General features: G+C 50.4%; 1 protein-coding gene across 2 annotated transcripts in view; it reads left to right on the top strand.

Moving 5' to 3' along the window:
* KIAA1755 (KIAA1755 ortholog) overlaps positions 1 to 15,751 on the top strand; it is a 50,235-nt gene that overhangs the window by 10,847 nt on the left and 23,637 nt on the right. For both annotated transcript variants that reach the window (XM_031656751.1, XM_031656752.1), the window contains exons 2-4: positions 2,799 to 2,996; positions 6,954 to 8,301; positions 9,157 to 9,354. In XM_031656751.1, the coding sequence (XP_031512611.1) occupies positions 2,799 to 2,996; positions 6,954 to 8,301; positions 9,157 to 9,354 (1,744 nt within the window). The remainder of the gene's footprint in view (positions 1 to 2,798; positions 2,997 to 6,953; positions 8,302 to 9,156; positions 9,355 to 15,751) is intronic.

The following is a 15,751-nucleotide window of genomic DNA, read 5'->3' as shown; positions in this document are numbered from 1 at the left end:
GTCAAGGCTGCAGTGAGCCGAGATAGCACCACTGCACTCCAGCCTGGGCGACAGAGCAAGACCCTGTCTTTGGAAAAAAAAAAAAAAAAAAAAAAAGGCTGAGCATGGTGGCTCATGCCTGTAATTCCAGCTATTCGGGCTGAGGCAGGAGAATCGCTTGAACCAGGGAGGCAGAGGTTGCAGTGAGCAGAGATGGGGCCACTGCACTCCAGCCTAGGCAACAGAGCAAGACTCCTTCTCAATAAAAAGAAAAGAAAAGACAAGACAAGAAAAATTGTGGTTCAGAGAGGGACATTTTGTTCCCTCTGCCATCAAATTTATGAAGCACCTGTTTGTGCTGGGTCCTGTGCAGACACCGAGGCCCGAGAGAAGAAAAGAAGCCAGTGCTTTCCGTACCTGCCTCCTGTTGCCACTGCAGCAAATGATCATGCACTTTAGTTTCAAGCTACACAAGTGTAGTATCTTGCAGGTCATAAAAGATCAGAGGCCTGACATGCATCTCATTGGGCCAAAAACAAAGTCTTGCACGGCTGTTTCTCTTCTGGAGGCTCTAGGGGAGAATCCATTTGCTTGCCTTCTCCAGCTTCTAGGAGACGCCCACATTCCTTGGCTCCTGCTCTGTGTTCCAAGCCAGCAACATAACAGCTCTCTGATCCTGCTTCTGTTGTCGTATTTCCGCTATTTATTTATTATTTTATTTTATTTATTTTTGCTCTGTCGCCTAGGCCGGAGTGCAGTGGTGCCATCTCGGCTCACTGAAACCTCGGTCTCCCAGGTTCAAGCAATTCTCATGCCTTGGCCTCCCAAGTAGCTGGGATTACAGGCACACATTACCACACCTGGCTACTTTTTGTATTTTTAGTAAAGATGGGGTTTTGCTATGTTGGCCAGGCTGGCCTTGAACTCCTGACCTCAGGGATCTGCCTGCCTCGGCCTCTGTAAGTGCTGGGATACAGGCATGAGCCACCGCACCCAGCCTATTTATTATTTTTAATGTGAGAAGAGATGGGATCTCATTATGTTGCCCAGGCTGGTCTCAAATTCCTAGCCTCAGGCGATCCTCCCACCTCAGCTTCCTGAAGTGCTGGGATTACAGGTGTGAGCCACCACCCCTGGCCCATAGTCACATTTCCTCTTACCCTTCCCTCTTCTGCATCCTTTTCCACCTGGCGATTACACTGGGCCCATTTGTCTAATCCAGGATGGTCTCCTTGTTTTAAAGTCAGCTGATTAGCAAACTTAATTCCATCGGTAGCCTTAACTCACCTTTGTCTTGTAAGGTAGCACATTCACAGGTTCCAGAGATTAGGATGTGGGCATCATTGGAGGTCATTCTACCCATTACACCTGCCTTTAGATGGGAACTGCTGTAATAGGGGCACTATAGGAGCCCAGAAAAGGGGACACCTGATCTCACTGGGTAGCGGGGGGTGCCCAAGAAAATCACCTGGAGGAGGTGACGGCTGACCTGAGTCTTGAATGAGGAGTTGGCCAGGTGAGGAGGGGTGGAAGTGAAGGGCATTCTAGCAGGAGGACACTGCATGTGCGGAGGCCTGGAGGTGAACGAGGGAAGGCATGTGCCACTGTGGCCGAAGCATGGAGAGGGGCGGCAAGGCTGGAGGGGAGGCGGGTGGAGGGCAGCTGCCAGAGCTCGGGGGAGCTGGATGACTGGAGGCTAATGCTTCCTGAAGACAGTGGGAACCTTTGAGAGGTTTGGAGCAGAGACTGATGAGGCCAGGTTTGCGTTTGAGAAAGATCACTCTGGGGTCCTGGTGGAAACTGGCTGGGGTGAGAAAGACGAGAATTTGGCAGCCAACGAGAGGAGTCAGGTGATCCTGGGTCCTGGGCCTGGTGTTCCTTCTCCTGGACTCTGACTGCCAGGGGAACGGGCTGACTGCCTTCTGGATCCCTTCCTGGAAGAGGCGGTGAAGCCTGGATCAGGGCGGGGAGCAGGGGACGGAGCGGAGTACCTGGCTGGAGAGCTGTTGGCGGAGGGGAAGTGGTGTGGGACACACTGAGGGCTGTTTGTGGGTCGGGAGGCAGGAGGAGAAGCAGTGTTGTGAGCAGATTTCTGGCCTAGGAGCCTGACTGGGCGGTGGGGTCATCACTGAGATAGTACTGGAGGAGGAGCAGGTTTGGGAAGTTGCCAGATTGGGTCTGATGTGTTGGTGGTTGGTGGCTGAGAGGCATCTAGGAGGTCCATGGAGGCAGCTGGCTATACAGTCTGCAGCCGTGGACTTGTATCAGTTATTGCTGAGTGACAAATGACCCCAAAGTGCAGTGGCAAAACAGGAATCACTGATTCTCACTCTCCCGTCTGCATGTGGACTGGGGCTGTCTGATCTGGGCTGGGCTTCCCTTGTGGCTCAGCTTCAGGCTACAGGCCTGCAGGCCAGCCAGGCGGTCAGACTGGGGCAATGGCAGAATCCTCTTTCTCTTTGACCCTGACCTGAATGCCCGCCCCCTGACCCCTATTCCTACACGTCTCCTTGGATCAGCAGATGACATTTGAGCAAAGACCTGCAAGAGGTGTGGGAATGAGGCTGTCTTGAGGAAGAGCATTCTAGGCAGAGGGAACAGCCAGTGCAAAGGCCCTGAGGTGAGATTGTGCCTAGTGTGTTTGAGGAACAGGAAAGAAGGCCAGTGTGGCTGGCAGTGGTGAGTGAGGGGGGTGGGGTAGGAGAGGAGGTCAGAGAGTTAGCAGGGGCCTTAGGCATATGGGGCCTGGAAGGTCATGGGAAGTGGCCTCTGTCCTTATTATCATTGCTATTATCACCCCCTCCTCCTGTCCCCCACAGGACCCTCCACCCCTCGACACAGCTGTCCAGCATGCCCTGGCGGGCCTCTATCCTCCTTTCGAGGCCACAGCACCCACCGTCCTGGGTCAGGTGTTCCGTCTCCTGGACTCTGACTTCCAGGGGGATGGACTGAGCTTCCTTCTGGATTTCCTGATCCCTGCCAAGCGCCTGTGTGAGCAAGTGCGAGAAGCAGCCTGTGTAAGTCGAGAGGGAAACAGGGCCAGGGGCAAAGCTATCCCAGAAAGTCTTGGGGCTAGAGGTGGGCAGAGAAGGAGGTGGGCTGGCATGTGTCTTGTTTCACGGGGAACTGAGTGTGTATGGGGACTTTCCAAGTATCATTGCTTGCCCAAGGGGAGATTTCAGCCTCCCAGATCGAGGGGGCTTTACCCTGTGACATCTATGAGTTCATTACATTGTACTGTCACCAGCAGAGAAGGCGGCCTGAATAAAGGCATCCTTGGGGGCTCCCTGGTCCTGGGGAGCCTGCCCTGCACCTGACATTGTGGGCATTGCCAAGTGCCTTGGGTGAAGTGGGACAGCTTCAGTGGAAATAGCAGAGAAGGTGCTAGAGCTTCCCCAGAGCCCCTGAGGCATCAGGACTCTTGCTTTCTTCCCCTGTGACCTCTTCAAACTCAGATCTCAGGGAGGCCTCTGCCAAGGCAAAGTGGAGAGAAAACTGTTTTAGCGAGACTCATTGGCTGCAAACGACAGAATCCTCACTCAGACCAGGGAAGGGTGGATCAGGCCTCAGGCCCAAGTTGATCCACTGATCAAACCCCTTGAAGACCCTTTCTGTCCCTAGTCTATGCTTCGTGCTGCTTGTTGGCATTATTCTTCCAGGCTAAGTGTTCCCACGAGGCTGGAACCCAGGGAAGCTCAAGGATTTATCTTCTACCCTAGAGAGGAAAATAAACTCTTTCCCATCCACTGCACGTAGAAAAATCTCAAGAAAGGATCCTGACTGGCCAGGCTTGGGTCATATGCCCATTCCTGGACCAATCACTGTGGCCAGAGGAGTGGGGAACCAGGATTGACAAAGCTTGAGTCATGTGTCTACTTCTATGGTCAGAGGGTGGAGCTGTTTTAAGAAAAGGATGAGAAGGCCGGCAGTGGTGGCTCATGCCTCTAATCCCAGCACTTTGGGAGGCCAAGGCAGGCGGATCACGAAGTCAGGGGTTCGAGACCAGCCTGGCTAAGATGGTGAAACCCCATCTCTACTAAAAATACAAAAATTAGCTGGGTGTGGTGGCACGCACCTGTAGTCCCAGCTACTCGGGAAGCTGAGGCAGGAGAATCGCTTGAACCCAGGAGGCAGAGGTTGCAGTGAGCCGAGATCACGCCATTGCACTCCAGCCTGGGTGGCAGAGTGAGACTCCATCTCAAAAAAAAAAAAAGAAAAGAAAAGGAAAGGATGAGAGAAGCCTGAGGAGACCAAGTCCTCAAATGTCCACCGCAGGAACTTGCCATTCCCTTCATGGGTTTCCCAACTATTCCCTGCCCTATTGTTAATGATCACCCTCCTGCTACCCCAGCCTCAAGAATCACAACGAGGTTCTAAGGTCCCATCAGCCTGTCCTGAGTTACTCACTGCCTGTCAGGGACACAGCTCATCAGAAGCAACAAGGAAGGGTGGGGACTGTGTGCATCATTTCAGTGGTACAAGTAAATTGAATGTGGCAGCTAAAAGTCCAGGGTTAGGAACCAGAAGGAAAATGAGAGAATCTATTTTACTTGCTTAGCACAGAGCCTGGTTCATAGAAATAGCTCAATACATGGGAACTGGTATTGGAGAAGAAGGGAGCTTCTCATGGAAACATTTGCAGCCACTTTCACATGACACTATTTCATGCAGATGCTCTCCTATCTTTATTTATTCTCCCTGACAAGCTACACAATTGCCCACTTCCCTTATTTGGCCATTTAAACTTCATTTGCACTGGCCCCTTCCTCAAGGTAACTTTTCCACGTCTTTATTTTTCCTTGTAGGTGAGTTTAATCTAATTGCAACAATAGGCAAATATCTGTCAACCTCAGAGCAGTGGGAAGTCACGTGGGATTAACAGGATGGCTTCTGGGGTCAGATGCCCCAGGTTCAAATCCAAACTCATCACTGTGAACTTGGGAGATCCATGTCACCTCTTTGAGTTTCAGTTTCCTTATGTGTCAAGCAGAAACGTTAATAACACAGCACCTAACACATGAAGATGACACACATGGCTTAGGGCAGACTCTGACATGCAGCAAGTGCCCAGTAGCTATTGGCTATCACTATCCCACTTCCTTGTTTCTCCATCTGAAATAAGAGCATGGCAGCCTCAAAGTCTGCCTCTCCAGCCGCCATCACCCAGAGGCAGCCACCTTCACATAAGTCTGGTGGGGCTTGGGGACAGATACAGCTGACTTCAAATGTGAAGGCCTAGGTCCAAATCCATGATGTTTATCCACTGTGTGGCTATGAGCCAAATGTTTTACCACACTGAGCCTCAGTTGCATCATCTGTAAAATGAGAATAATAATGCCTGAACTGCCTACACCAAACTGAGTTACTGTGAAAGTCAACTGAGACGATCAAAGCCATCATCACTATGGTGCTTTGCTGTTTGCAAAAAAATGGCTGGGATGTTTTTTCTCATTCAATGACAAGGTGAGAGAGAAAGCACATTGCAAATCCAAGAGGGCTAAGTTAAAAGGATAGAGAAACCTACAGACTCATGAAGGTTTATGGATATTCAGCTTCTCTGAGGCAGCCCAATCTACAATATAACTGATATAAATGGGTTTATCAACGTAAGGTATAACTATGGTCAGATCTCACTATTTCCCCAATCAATAACTCCAGGAAACACCTGCTTCATTAGCAGGAAATTCAGTCTCACTCTCTGTACATCTCCCACACAAACATCCAAATTATATAAGATTGTCTGGGACTTACTCAATCCACAGAACTCAGACTCTTTTTCCAAAAGCCAGTTAAAGAAAGACCTGTTGTCAGCCCAGTGGAGCTGTTGTTTCCGTTGTTGCCACATGGTGTCACTGTTGAACACTGGTCCCGCACAGCCCAGTGGAGAGCCTCAACTGAGAGGGATCACTTGGGTCACAGCCTGTTCCAGAATGACCCACTATGTCCACCTATACAGGGAATTGCTGGCAACTTCTGTTAAAAAAATTTTTTTTTTCAGTTTTGCTTTACCTTCATGTTGTAATCCATTAATGGGAAATAAACAATAAATAAACCTTCATGTTGTTAGCCATTAATGAGAAATAAATAAACAAACAAATAAATAATAAATATTCTGGCCCAGAATATCCTTTGGGTCAGGAAAAACTGGACAGTCATCTAGTAAGTTAGTGGCAGGGTCAGATTTCCTGACTTTTCATTTAATACTGTTTCTATTTCACCCTCAGTACACTATCCAAATTCAATAAGATATTCAATACTTTATTATAAAATAGGCATTGTGCTAGATGATTTTGGCCAACTATAGGCTGATGTAAGCGCTCTGTGCACATTTAAGATAGGCTAGTCTAAACAAGCTATGATGTTCTGTAGATTAGGTACATTAAATGCATTTTTGACTTGTGATATTTTCAATTTATGATGGATTTACCAGGATGTAACCCCACCATAAATTGAGGCATATCTGTATAATCTCACTTAATCCTCATACCAACCCAGTAATACTGACATGTATTATTATCCTATTTGCAGATAGGGAAATTGGGGCTCAAAGAAGTTAAGCAATTTACACAAATTAGTGACATAGACCTTTGTCTAAACCATGTCTCCCTGGCTTTCACATGGAGGGCTAAGGCTTGAGCTGGGTTGGGAGATGTTCTGGATAGATGGGGAGAGGAAGGGAGCATGAGCCAAGCAAGGGGACCACTTGGGAAGGCCGATTGCTAACTAGTGCATGGTGCTCTGAGCTTTCTCACTTAGGTCAGTAGGCTAGCAAGAATTTCCAAGGTCAGGGCCAGGACGAGGGTGGGGCAGGAGAGGCAACCTTTGCACAACCTTGACAGTGAGTGCCTCCTAAATGCTGCCTCATCCTAGTCCCTGACCTGTTCCAGATTCCACGTGGGAGAGGGAATGGAGCAGATCCAAGGGTGGAGCCTTTCAGGGCCAGGTTCTCTGATGCCATCCCCTTCTCTCCACAGGCTCCCTACTCCCACTGCCTCTTCCTACATGAGGGCTGGCCACTCTGTCTGAGGGATGAAGTTGTGGTCCACTTGGCTCCCCTCAACCCTCTCTTATTGCGCCAGGGTGACTTCTACCTCCAAGTGGAGCCCCAGGAGGAGCAGTCCGTCTGCATCATGATCAAATGCCTCTCCCTGGACCTCTGCACAGTGGAGAAGAAGCCTGTTCCTGAGCCAGCCTATCCTATACTTTTCACCCAAGAATGGCTGGAGGCCATCAACAGCGACTTTGAGGGAAGTCCCCTACACAACTGCTTGGTAGCATCAGAAAATGGGATTGCCTCTGTGCCTTGGACCAAGATAACCAGCCCAGAGTTTGTAGATGACCAACCCCAAGTAGTGAATGCCCTCTGCCCAGCCTGGGGGCCCCTTCCATTAGAGGCACTGGATTTGAGCAGCCCTCAAGAGTTGCACCAGGCCAGCTCTCCGGACAACCAAGTGCTTTTTGCCCAGAGTTTGGCCAAGGGTAAGGTCAGGACATATGGGAGCAAGTATCCAGGACTTATCAAGGTGGAGCAAGCCCGGCGTGGGGAGATGGCCTTCAGGATGGGTGAGGTGGTCAGCCAGGACTTTGAGGGAGACTATGTGGCTCTCCTAGGCTTTCCCCAAGAGAGCAGAGGACAGTCTCCCAGTAGGGAGGTGGGCACATCCAGTGGGTGTACTTCTGGGGCACGAGAGGAGATATCTGGAACTAAGGAAACTCTCTTATCTCAAAAGATACTGCCTCTCTCAGAGGCCAACGAAGGACCTTCCTTGGGAAATCGGGCTTGCACGAAGCCAGAAAGCTCCGAGGAGGAGCCCTGCAATTTGGGCTTGAGAAGAAAGGTCAATCATAAAGAACCCACCCACGACTTGGAAAGGCTGCCCCAAGGCTCCTACATGAATGTCCTTGAGGACCCACTGGACTGTGCCTCTGGCCTCAGGGCAGGTGTTTCACAAGAGCCAGCTGCCTCCAAGGTGCAGGGACCTCTAGGAAACCTAGAGAATATGGTGCAGCTCAGGCCTGGACCAAGACAAGCTTCCTCTCCCCGCCTGTCCCCAGCTTCTCCTGCAGCTCCAGCCTCTGAAATAAAGATGGAGGTGAAGACCAAACAGAGAAATGGGAGACTTCCCAAGCCCATGCCCTGCCCTAGCAGAAACACCTCCTCCCCTGAGTCCCCCACTCCTGGGCTCAAGTTCTCATTCTTGAAAGGGCAGAGGCAACCCTCTGTGACTCCGGAGAAAGCCTCACTCCAGCACGATGGGCCCTGGAAAGTCCTGTGTTCCCTCTACTCTCCTAAACCCAACCGAGCCAAATCTTTGGGGAAAGGTAAGATGCCCACATGCCCAGCTGTACAGGGAGGTTATTGTCTGGTTGAGATCACATTTCAGGTGGTTTTGGTTGTAAGCGACAGAGACCACCTGGGCTGGCTCAACTTCAGGGGTTTAGTGTGCTGTGTGGCATGTTAAGGGGCTTGAAGTCTCATATGTCTGGAATTGAGCAAGGCACTGTGACTGTGTTACAACTGCCTGATTTCACACCCCACCTTTGCCACACACTGGATGTGTGACGTTGGCCAAATACTGAGTTTCTCTGAGTCCAGGTCTCCCTATCAGTGCAATGGGAATGTCACCTACTTCACGGTGTTATTTTAAGGGTTCAAAGGGACACGAGAAGCCAGGTGTGGTGGCTTATCCCATAATCCCAGTGCTTTGGGTGGCTGAGGCAGGAGAATCTGGGTGGCTTGAGGCCAGGAATTTCCAAGAAAGAAAGAAAAGAAGGAAAAAAGAAAGGAAGGAAGGAAGGAAAGGAGGGAGGGAGGGAGGGAGGGGAGGGAAAAGGAAAAAAAGCTGGGCATGGTGGTGCGTGCCTATAGTCTCAGCTACTCGGGAGGCTGAGGTGAGAGGATCTTTTAAGCCCAGGAGTTCAAAGCTGCAGTGAGCTGTGTTCATGCCACTGCATTCCAGCCTGGGCAACAGAGTGAGACTCTGTCTCTAAAGAAAAAAAAGTGAGGTTTCGGGAGGAGTAACACTAGAAGTAAGGGGCTTAGTGCAATGCCTGGCACATGAGAGAGATCAATAGTTGTAAGCTATTATTAGTCAGAAGGAGAAAGAGGAAACATTTTCCCCTTAGAAAGCCCACCTTCTGCTTAACATCCTTTTCTTTGTTGTTGCTTTTTCCCAGCTGGATCACCTCAGACCAAAACATCTGGCCCAGCCACTGCCTCCAGCCCACTGACTGAGGAAAAGGCTGCCTTCCCAGAAGCTTCTGCAGGCTCCCCAGAAAAAGGCCCCACCCTGGAGGAGGAGCCCCCAGGGCCTGAGCCCAGGATTGGGGCTCTAGGTGTCAGGGTTTTCCGCTCCAGGATAGCATGCCTGCCAGGTTCCAGGGGATTCAAGCAGGAGGTGGTGGGGAGGGAGCTGGGGGCCCCAGAGCATCCTCAGGTGCTGGTGGGTGGAGGGGAGGCAGGGAAAGCCCTGGAGGCCTAGGTTCTAGACAAAGCCTCCTTGGGCATCAGTTTCCTCATCTTTCCCATGGGAGAATTGGAATAGATGAAAGCAATTTGTTGGTGTCCATCCACCCATCTATATGTCTGTCTGTCTGTCTACTTGTCTATCCATCAGTGAGGCAGCCAAGGTGGATATCAGGTTCCCCAGAAGCAGAACCTGAGACATAGATTTTTGGGAAAGTAACTTATTGGAGGAGGGCTCTGAGAAGAAGGACAGAGGGTCAGGGCAGGGGAAGGAACCAAGCAAGGCTGTGGACTGACCCCAGGGAGAGCGCTGGGGCATGACCCGCCCCACAGAGTTGGCTCCAGCTTAAGGCATAGGGGACTGGCCTTTTATAATCCTTGTCTGTCAGTCATTAACTGTGGGCTGATCCCCAGTCTGTCCATCATTAATAAACTGCAGGAACTGCGGGCTAATCCTGGAATGGGGTGGGGCAGGGGGAGCCAGTGATCCAGTTCAGTCCAGGGCGCTTCCTCAGAGGCGGCATCTGTGAGCCACTGACAGCTGGTACTTCCAGACTCTGGGGATAGGTTCTCTGCCTGCTGAGGGGATCTGGGTTTGGGGTACTAGCAGCATCCAATACAGAAGGTCTTATCACTCCTATTTAATATTTCCTCATTGTTGTAATAGATGTTTACTGGATCCTGGGTTTAGCACTGGAGATTCATAAGAGAACAAGTCTGATGTGTTCTCTGCTCTCAGGAAACCTATATTCTAGTGGTGGGGAAAAGCCAACAGGTTATCACAACAGATTATTGCAACCCAGTGTAAACAAAGTGTGACAGTTGGGAGGGACAGGGGGCTGTGGAAGCACAGATGAGTCCCCTCGTTGAGGCTTAGAGTAGTAGAGGCCAAGGAAGTCTTCCTGGAGGAAGTAACGGAAAGCCTAGTCCTATGGTATGAATAGGAATTATCCAGGTGAAGAGTTGGGAACAGTGTTCCAGACAAAGGGAACAGCATGTGCAAAGGTCTAGAGGCAAGAGAACCACAGTGCTTTCTGGAGACTGACTGTCCTGAAATACTATTTTACTTTACAGACTTCTACATCTCTCCAGGACCTTGGGCACTGCCCTGTCTTTTTGCAGCTCCCAGGAGACCTTATCTGTCCTTTTCCTGGTCATCTTTGCTGAGGCTCCTGCTGTTTGTTCCTATATTAATTGTACACAAAGGATCTCATGATCCTCTTAGGGCTGTTATGTGCCAAGGGCTCAGATTTTGTCCATGGAACGCTCTGCTGTGGGAGGAAGAAGACCTTTGTTTTAGTTCTAACTCTGTCATTAGCTCCCTGTGTGCCCTTGGAGAAGTCACTGCCCTCTCTGGGCCTCCTCAAGAGGAGGAGAACAGGCAGATAGCACCTGGCTCATTGTCACTCTTTCCTCAGTTACTCTTGTTGTAATTCTTGGTGATTGCAACATGCACTGTTAGCTCTCACATGCCTGATGCGTAGTACATGTGCAAAAAGCATTTGCTGCGCGAATGAGCAATGTCCACACGCATGCTCCTTCTGTCCGTTTTTTGTCTTACTCTTCTCTAGTGATCCTGTCCTTGTTCCCCACATGACTCCCCCCATGGCATCCCCTGTAACCAACTTCTTCCAGGTGGGTTTTCATGTTAAGGCTCCCACTCCTTCATTACCACTGCTTCTCTTTCCAGCTCACCCACTGCCCCAAGTTTCATCATCTTCAGGCCTCCCAAAACCTTGAACCTGTTGGCTCAACCACCTTTTCACTCCCCTTTCCCAGCATGTCTCCCCCCACCCTCCACCACATCCCTTCCCTGTTACCACATCTCCCCCCATCATATCCCTTCCCCATCATGTCGCCCCCACCCTTCACCATATCCCTTCCCCATCATCATGTCTCCCCCACCCTCCACCACATCCCTTCCCCATCATGTCTCCCCCACCCTCCACCACCCCCCTTCCCCCTCCCGTCTTCCTGCCCCCCCCACCACATCCCTCCCATCATCATGTCTCCCCCACCACATCCCTCCCCATCATCATGTTTCCCCCATCATATCCCTTCCCCATCGTCATGTCGTGTTGTCCACCACGTCCGGCCACGGTGGTCCACCACGTCCATCCGTCGTCATTGATCCACCGTCCATTTCCCCACGGTCATCGGTCACCACGTCCATTCCGTCGTCATTGATGTCTGCCGTCATCACCGTCGTCGTGTCCCCGCCGTCCATCCCGTCATCATTGATCATCCTGCGTCATCACCGTCGTCGTGTCATCCGTCCGTCCATTCCCCGTCGTCGATCTGCGATCATCCCGTCGTCACCAGTCTGCCATCCATCCATGTCCATTCCATTCCATTCCATCCATTCCATCCGTGTCCATCCATTCCATCCATCCATTGTCCTCCATCCCTTCCATCCATGTCCCATCCATTCCATTCCATCCATCCATCCTTCCACATCCCTCCCCGTCCGTCGTGTCCACCATCCATCCCCCGTCCGTCCATTCCACGTCGTCCATGTTGCGTCCGGCCGTCGATCATGACCACGATCCATTCCCGTCGTGATCCACCACATCCGCCGTCGTCACCCGTCCATCTGCGTCGTCCATGTTTCCATCCATGTCCATCCATCCTTCCATCCATCCATCCATCCATCCTTCCATCCATCTCCATCCTCCCATCCATCCATCCATCCATCCATCCACCATCCATCTCCATCCATCCTTCCATCTCCTTCCATCTCCATCCATGTCCTCCTTTCCATCCATCCATCCACCTTCCATCATCTGTCCACATCCGTTCCATCCATCCATCCACCCCTTCCCATCGTCGTCTTCATCTGTTCCCATCGTCGTGTCCCCCAGTCACGTCCGTTCATCCGTTGTCTTACTGATACCTCACATCCTCCTCGCTTCTTCTAGCTTAGATTCCAGGCTTGTGTAATCCTTCGCTGCAAACACTCACGCTTTCTTTTCACCTTCACACTTACCTGGAGAAATCTCAACCTCCATGAGATCCAACTCTCTACCTGCACCCTCAAGCTGAACAAAGATGGAAAAATCCACACATTTGTGCAGGCTAATTGTATTAGATTCCTGACCACTGACCTCCGGGGGTCCCAGTGGTGCCGGTGGATCCTACTTCACCTCCAGAGTCCTGAATGACTCCCCCACAGTCCTGTGTGATGACTTCACACCTTTTCTCTCCTTGGACCTTCAACACCACCTTCCCCAACTTAAATCTCAGCTGATGACCTTCCTTCTGGTCTTAATGAGTAAGCAGAAGCAATTGGAAGGAAGTCTATGAACTCCTTCTCTGTGAACCACATTCACCTGCTTGCTGGCATCTGTACCCACAGGCTCAGCATTCTAGTACGGATGAATTGTCCATGTGCCCGAGGCTGATCCTGAACCAGTGCTCTGTTCCTCTCTACCTCCTTAAATACATCCCTCCAGCAAGATTCTCCTCTCCTTCCTACAGGATCATCTTCCCTCTTTGGCTCTGGGCCATTCCCATAAGCTTGAGAACATGCTGCAATATTGCCCAGTTTGAAACCGGCCATTCTAGGCCCCCATGTTCCCACCCTCACCCTTGTACATTAAAACTCCACAAAAGAGTTGTCTGTGTTCCCTGTCTCCACATCTTCTCTCTTCCACTCACTCTAATCAGAATCCCTTCCCCACTGTGCCGCTCAGACAGGTCTTGCCGAGGTTGTCATTGTATTCCATGTTTCTAAATCCAGGGATCAATTCTCAGTCCTCATCACCCTTGACCCTTCCGCAGCATTTGGCACGGATGGCCACTTCCTCCTGTTGAAAGACTTTCTTCACTTGCCGTTAGATCTTCAGTCACCCAGTCCTCCTCTCACCTCACTGGCCACACTTTTACAGCCTCCTTTCCTGTCTCCTCTTCATCTCCACAACCTGTAAATCCTGGAGGGCCCCCAAAGCCCAGTCCTTGGTCTCTTTCTCCTCTCCATCCACACTCACTTCCTAGGCGATCTCATCCAGGAGGTGGAATATTTTCTGTAAATGCTGTCTCCACACTGACAACCCTGACACTGATTTTTCCAGCCTGGGTCCTGGCCATGAACACCAGACTTATCCATCCAGCTGTTTACTACTTGATGTCTCTGCGTGGAGGACTCACAGGCATCTCTAACTTAGCATGTCCAAATATGGACTCCTGACTTCACATCCCCTCACCCCACACTTCCCAACTTTCCAATCTTTCCTCATGGCAGTAAAAGATGACGACATCATCCTTGATTGCTCTCTTTCTCTTATACCCCACATTCAGTTTGTTAACTGTCAACTCTTCCATTAAATTGTATTCAGAATCTGTTGATTTCACCCCACCCAAGTCCAACTCAGCATGGTCTCTTGCCTGCTATAGTGGTCTCCTCGCTGGTGTCTCTGCGTCCACACTGGCCTCTGTTGGAGTTTCCTTGTAGCGCAAATAGTCACCAGAGCCTGTGCTTCAAGATCTAGATCTGCTCCAAGCCAGCCCCATGAAGCAGGTCTCCCCGTAAAATTCCCATAAAGATCTGTTCTCAGGAAAGAAACTGATCAACACGCAGATGTGCATGTCTGCTCCCATGCTGGGGATGGGGTTTTGTTTAATAGGCACTGTATTTGTTTCCCATTGTGGCCATGACAAGTTATTACAAATCAGTGATGTGAAACAACACAAATGTATTATCTGATAGCTCTGTATGTTAGAAGCCCAACATGGATCTCGCTGGGCTAAATCCAGATGTCTGCAGGGCTGCATTCTTTCCTGGAGGCTCTAAGGGAGACTCCATTTCCTTGCTTTTTCCAGCTTCTAGAGACCACTACTTTCCTTGGCTTGTGGCCCCTTCCTCCATCCTCAAAGCCAGCAATGTTGCATCTCCCTCACCCTCTATCCATCTTGGCACTTGCTCCTACCAAAGCCAGGAAAAGTTCTCTGCTTTTAAGGATTCCTATGATTAGACTGGATGATCCAGGATAATGTCCCCACCTCAAGGTCCTGCCGTTCATTACATCTGCAATGTCCCTTTTGCCATGTAAGGTAACATATTCAAGGTTCTGGGGATTAGGGCATAGACATCTTTGGGGTCACAGGCACGAAGACTTAGGAGAGGGCTTCCCTGTCTTTTCACTGGAAAATCCCTAATGCGGAAGAGAATGAACAGAGCCCCTGGGATTGAGGCCTCACCTTGAGCTCTCAGTTGCTCCATACAGATCTTTGAAATCCTTTTTGTCTTTAAAATTTCTATACATTTTAAATATCCATAAATACAATACATTCACACTTGTTTTGACATGGAAAATGTTTTTAATTGCTTGCAAATTCAATTACTTACCATTCCTCCCTCCCCAAACTTGGAGTGCCTCTTCTTGCTGCTGGCAGATACAGCACATTTTTCAGCAACTTTGGGCAACCCCGGCTTACCCACCACCCTCATTTTGCAATCCTCATTTTCACCTGAGGCTCATAGTATCTGTGAACAGCACAGCTTAAGCCAAGGTTCTGAGATGCTAATGATGGTTTTCTGGTGCCAGCTGGTAAGTGAGGAAAACATTTGGGGCAAAAGGATCTCCTTGGCCCAGCCGAAGACAAATCAGGTGGAGAACTGCCCCTTGCTGTAATCAACTCAGCTGGCACTGGGTGTGGGGGTGCAGAGCCCTGTTCCAGGCAGTGTGGGGAACCAGACATGTGAACCAATCGCATGGCCACTGTGTCCCGGTGTGGAACGTCCTGAGTATGTGAACCCTTTGCAGATCAAAGTGAGGTCCGGGGACTACCTACATCAGCATGACCTTGGAGCTAGGGGGAGAGGCAGAATCTCAGGCCTGCTGAACTGGCATCTGCATTCTAGCAAGATCCCCAGGCCCATCAGAGTTTGAGAGGTGTTGCTCTAACCCTCCATTCCTTCATGAATCAATCACAGACGTTGATTATCCAGCCTTGTGCTGAGCACAGGGATGCAACACTGAGTTTGACCCAGTGTACACCCATAAGGGCTCTCAGTCTTGCAGGATCTCACAAAGGCCTACATTTGCTTTGGGAACCTGGGACTGGGGAAGAGCTTCTAAAGAGGGAAGGCAGTAGGGAGGTCTTCCTGGAGGAGGTGGCATCTTGGCTGGTCTTTGAACGATAAGGGGGATTTCACCAGATGGAGATAGGACAGAAGGGCATACCTGGCAGAAGGAATAGGGTGAACAAAGCTGGGTGGTATCATCTGTCGTTGGTGGCAAGGGGAGACATAGTATATTAGTGTCCCAGGACTGCCATAACATGGGTGGCTTAAGCAACAGAGATTCA

This window comes from Papio anubis, chromosome 16 (genome assembly GCF_008728515.1).
Source record: "Papio anubis isolate 15944 chromosome 16, Panubis1.0, whole genome shotgun sequence".
Classification (NCBI taxonomy): domain Eukaryota; kingdom Metazoa; phylum Chordata; class Mammalia; order Primates; family Cercopithecidae; genus Papio; species Papio anubis.
This window is presented reverse-complemented; position numbering and strand designations above follow the sequence as displayed.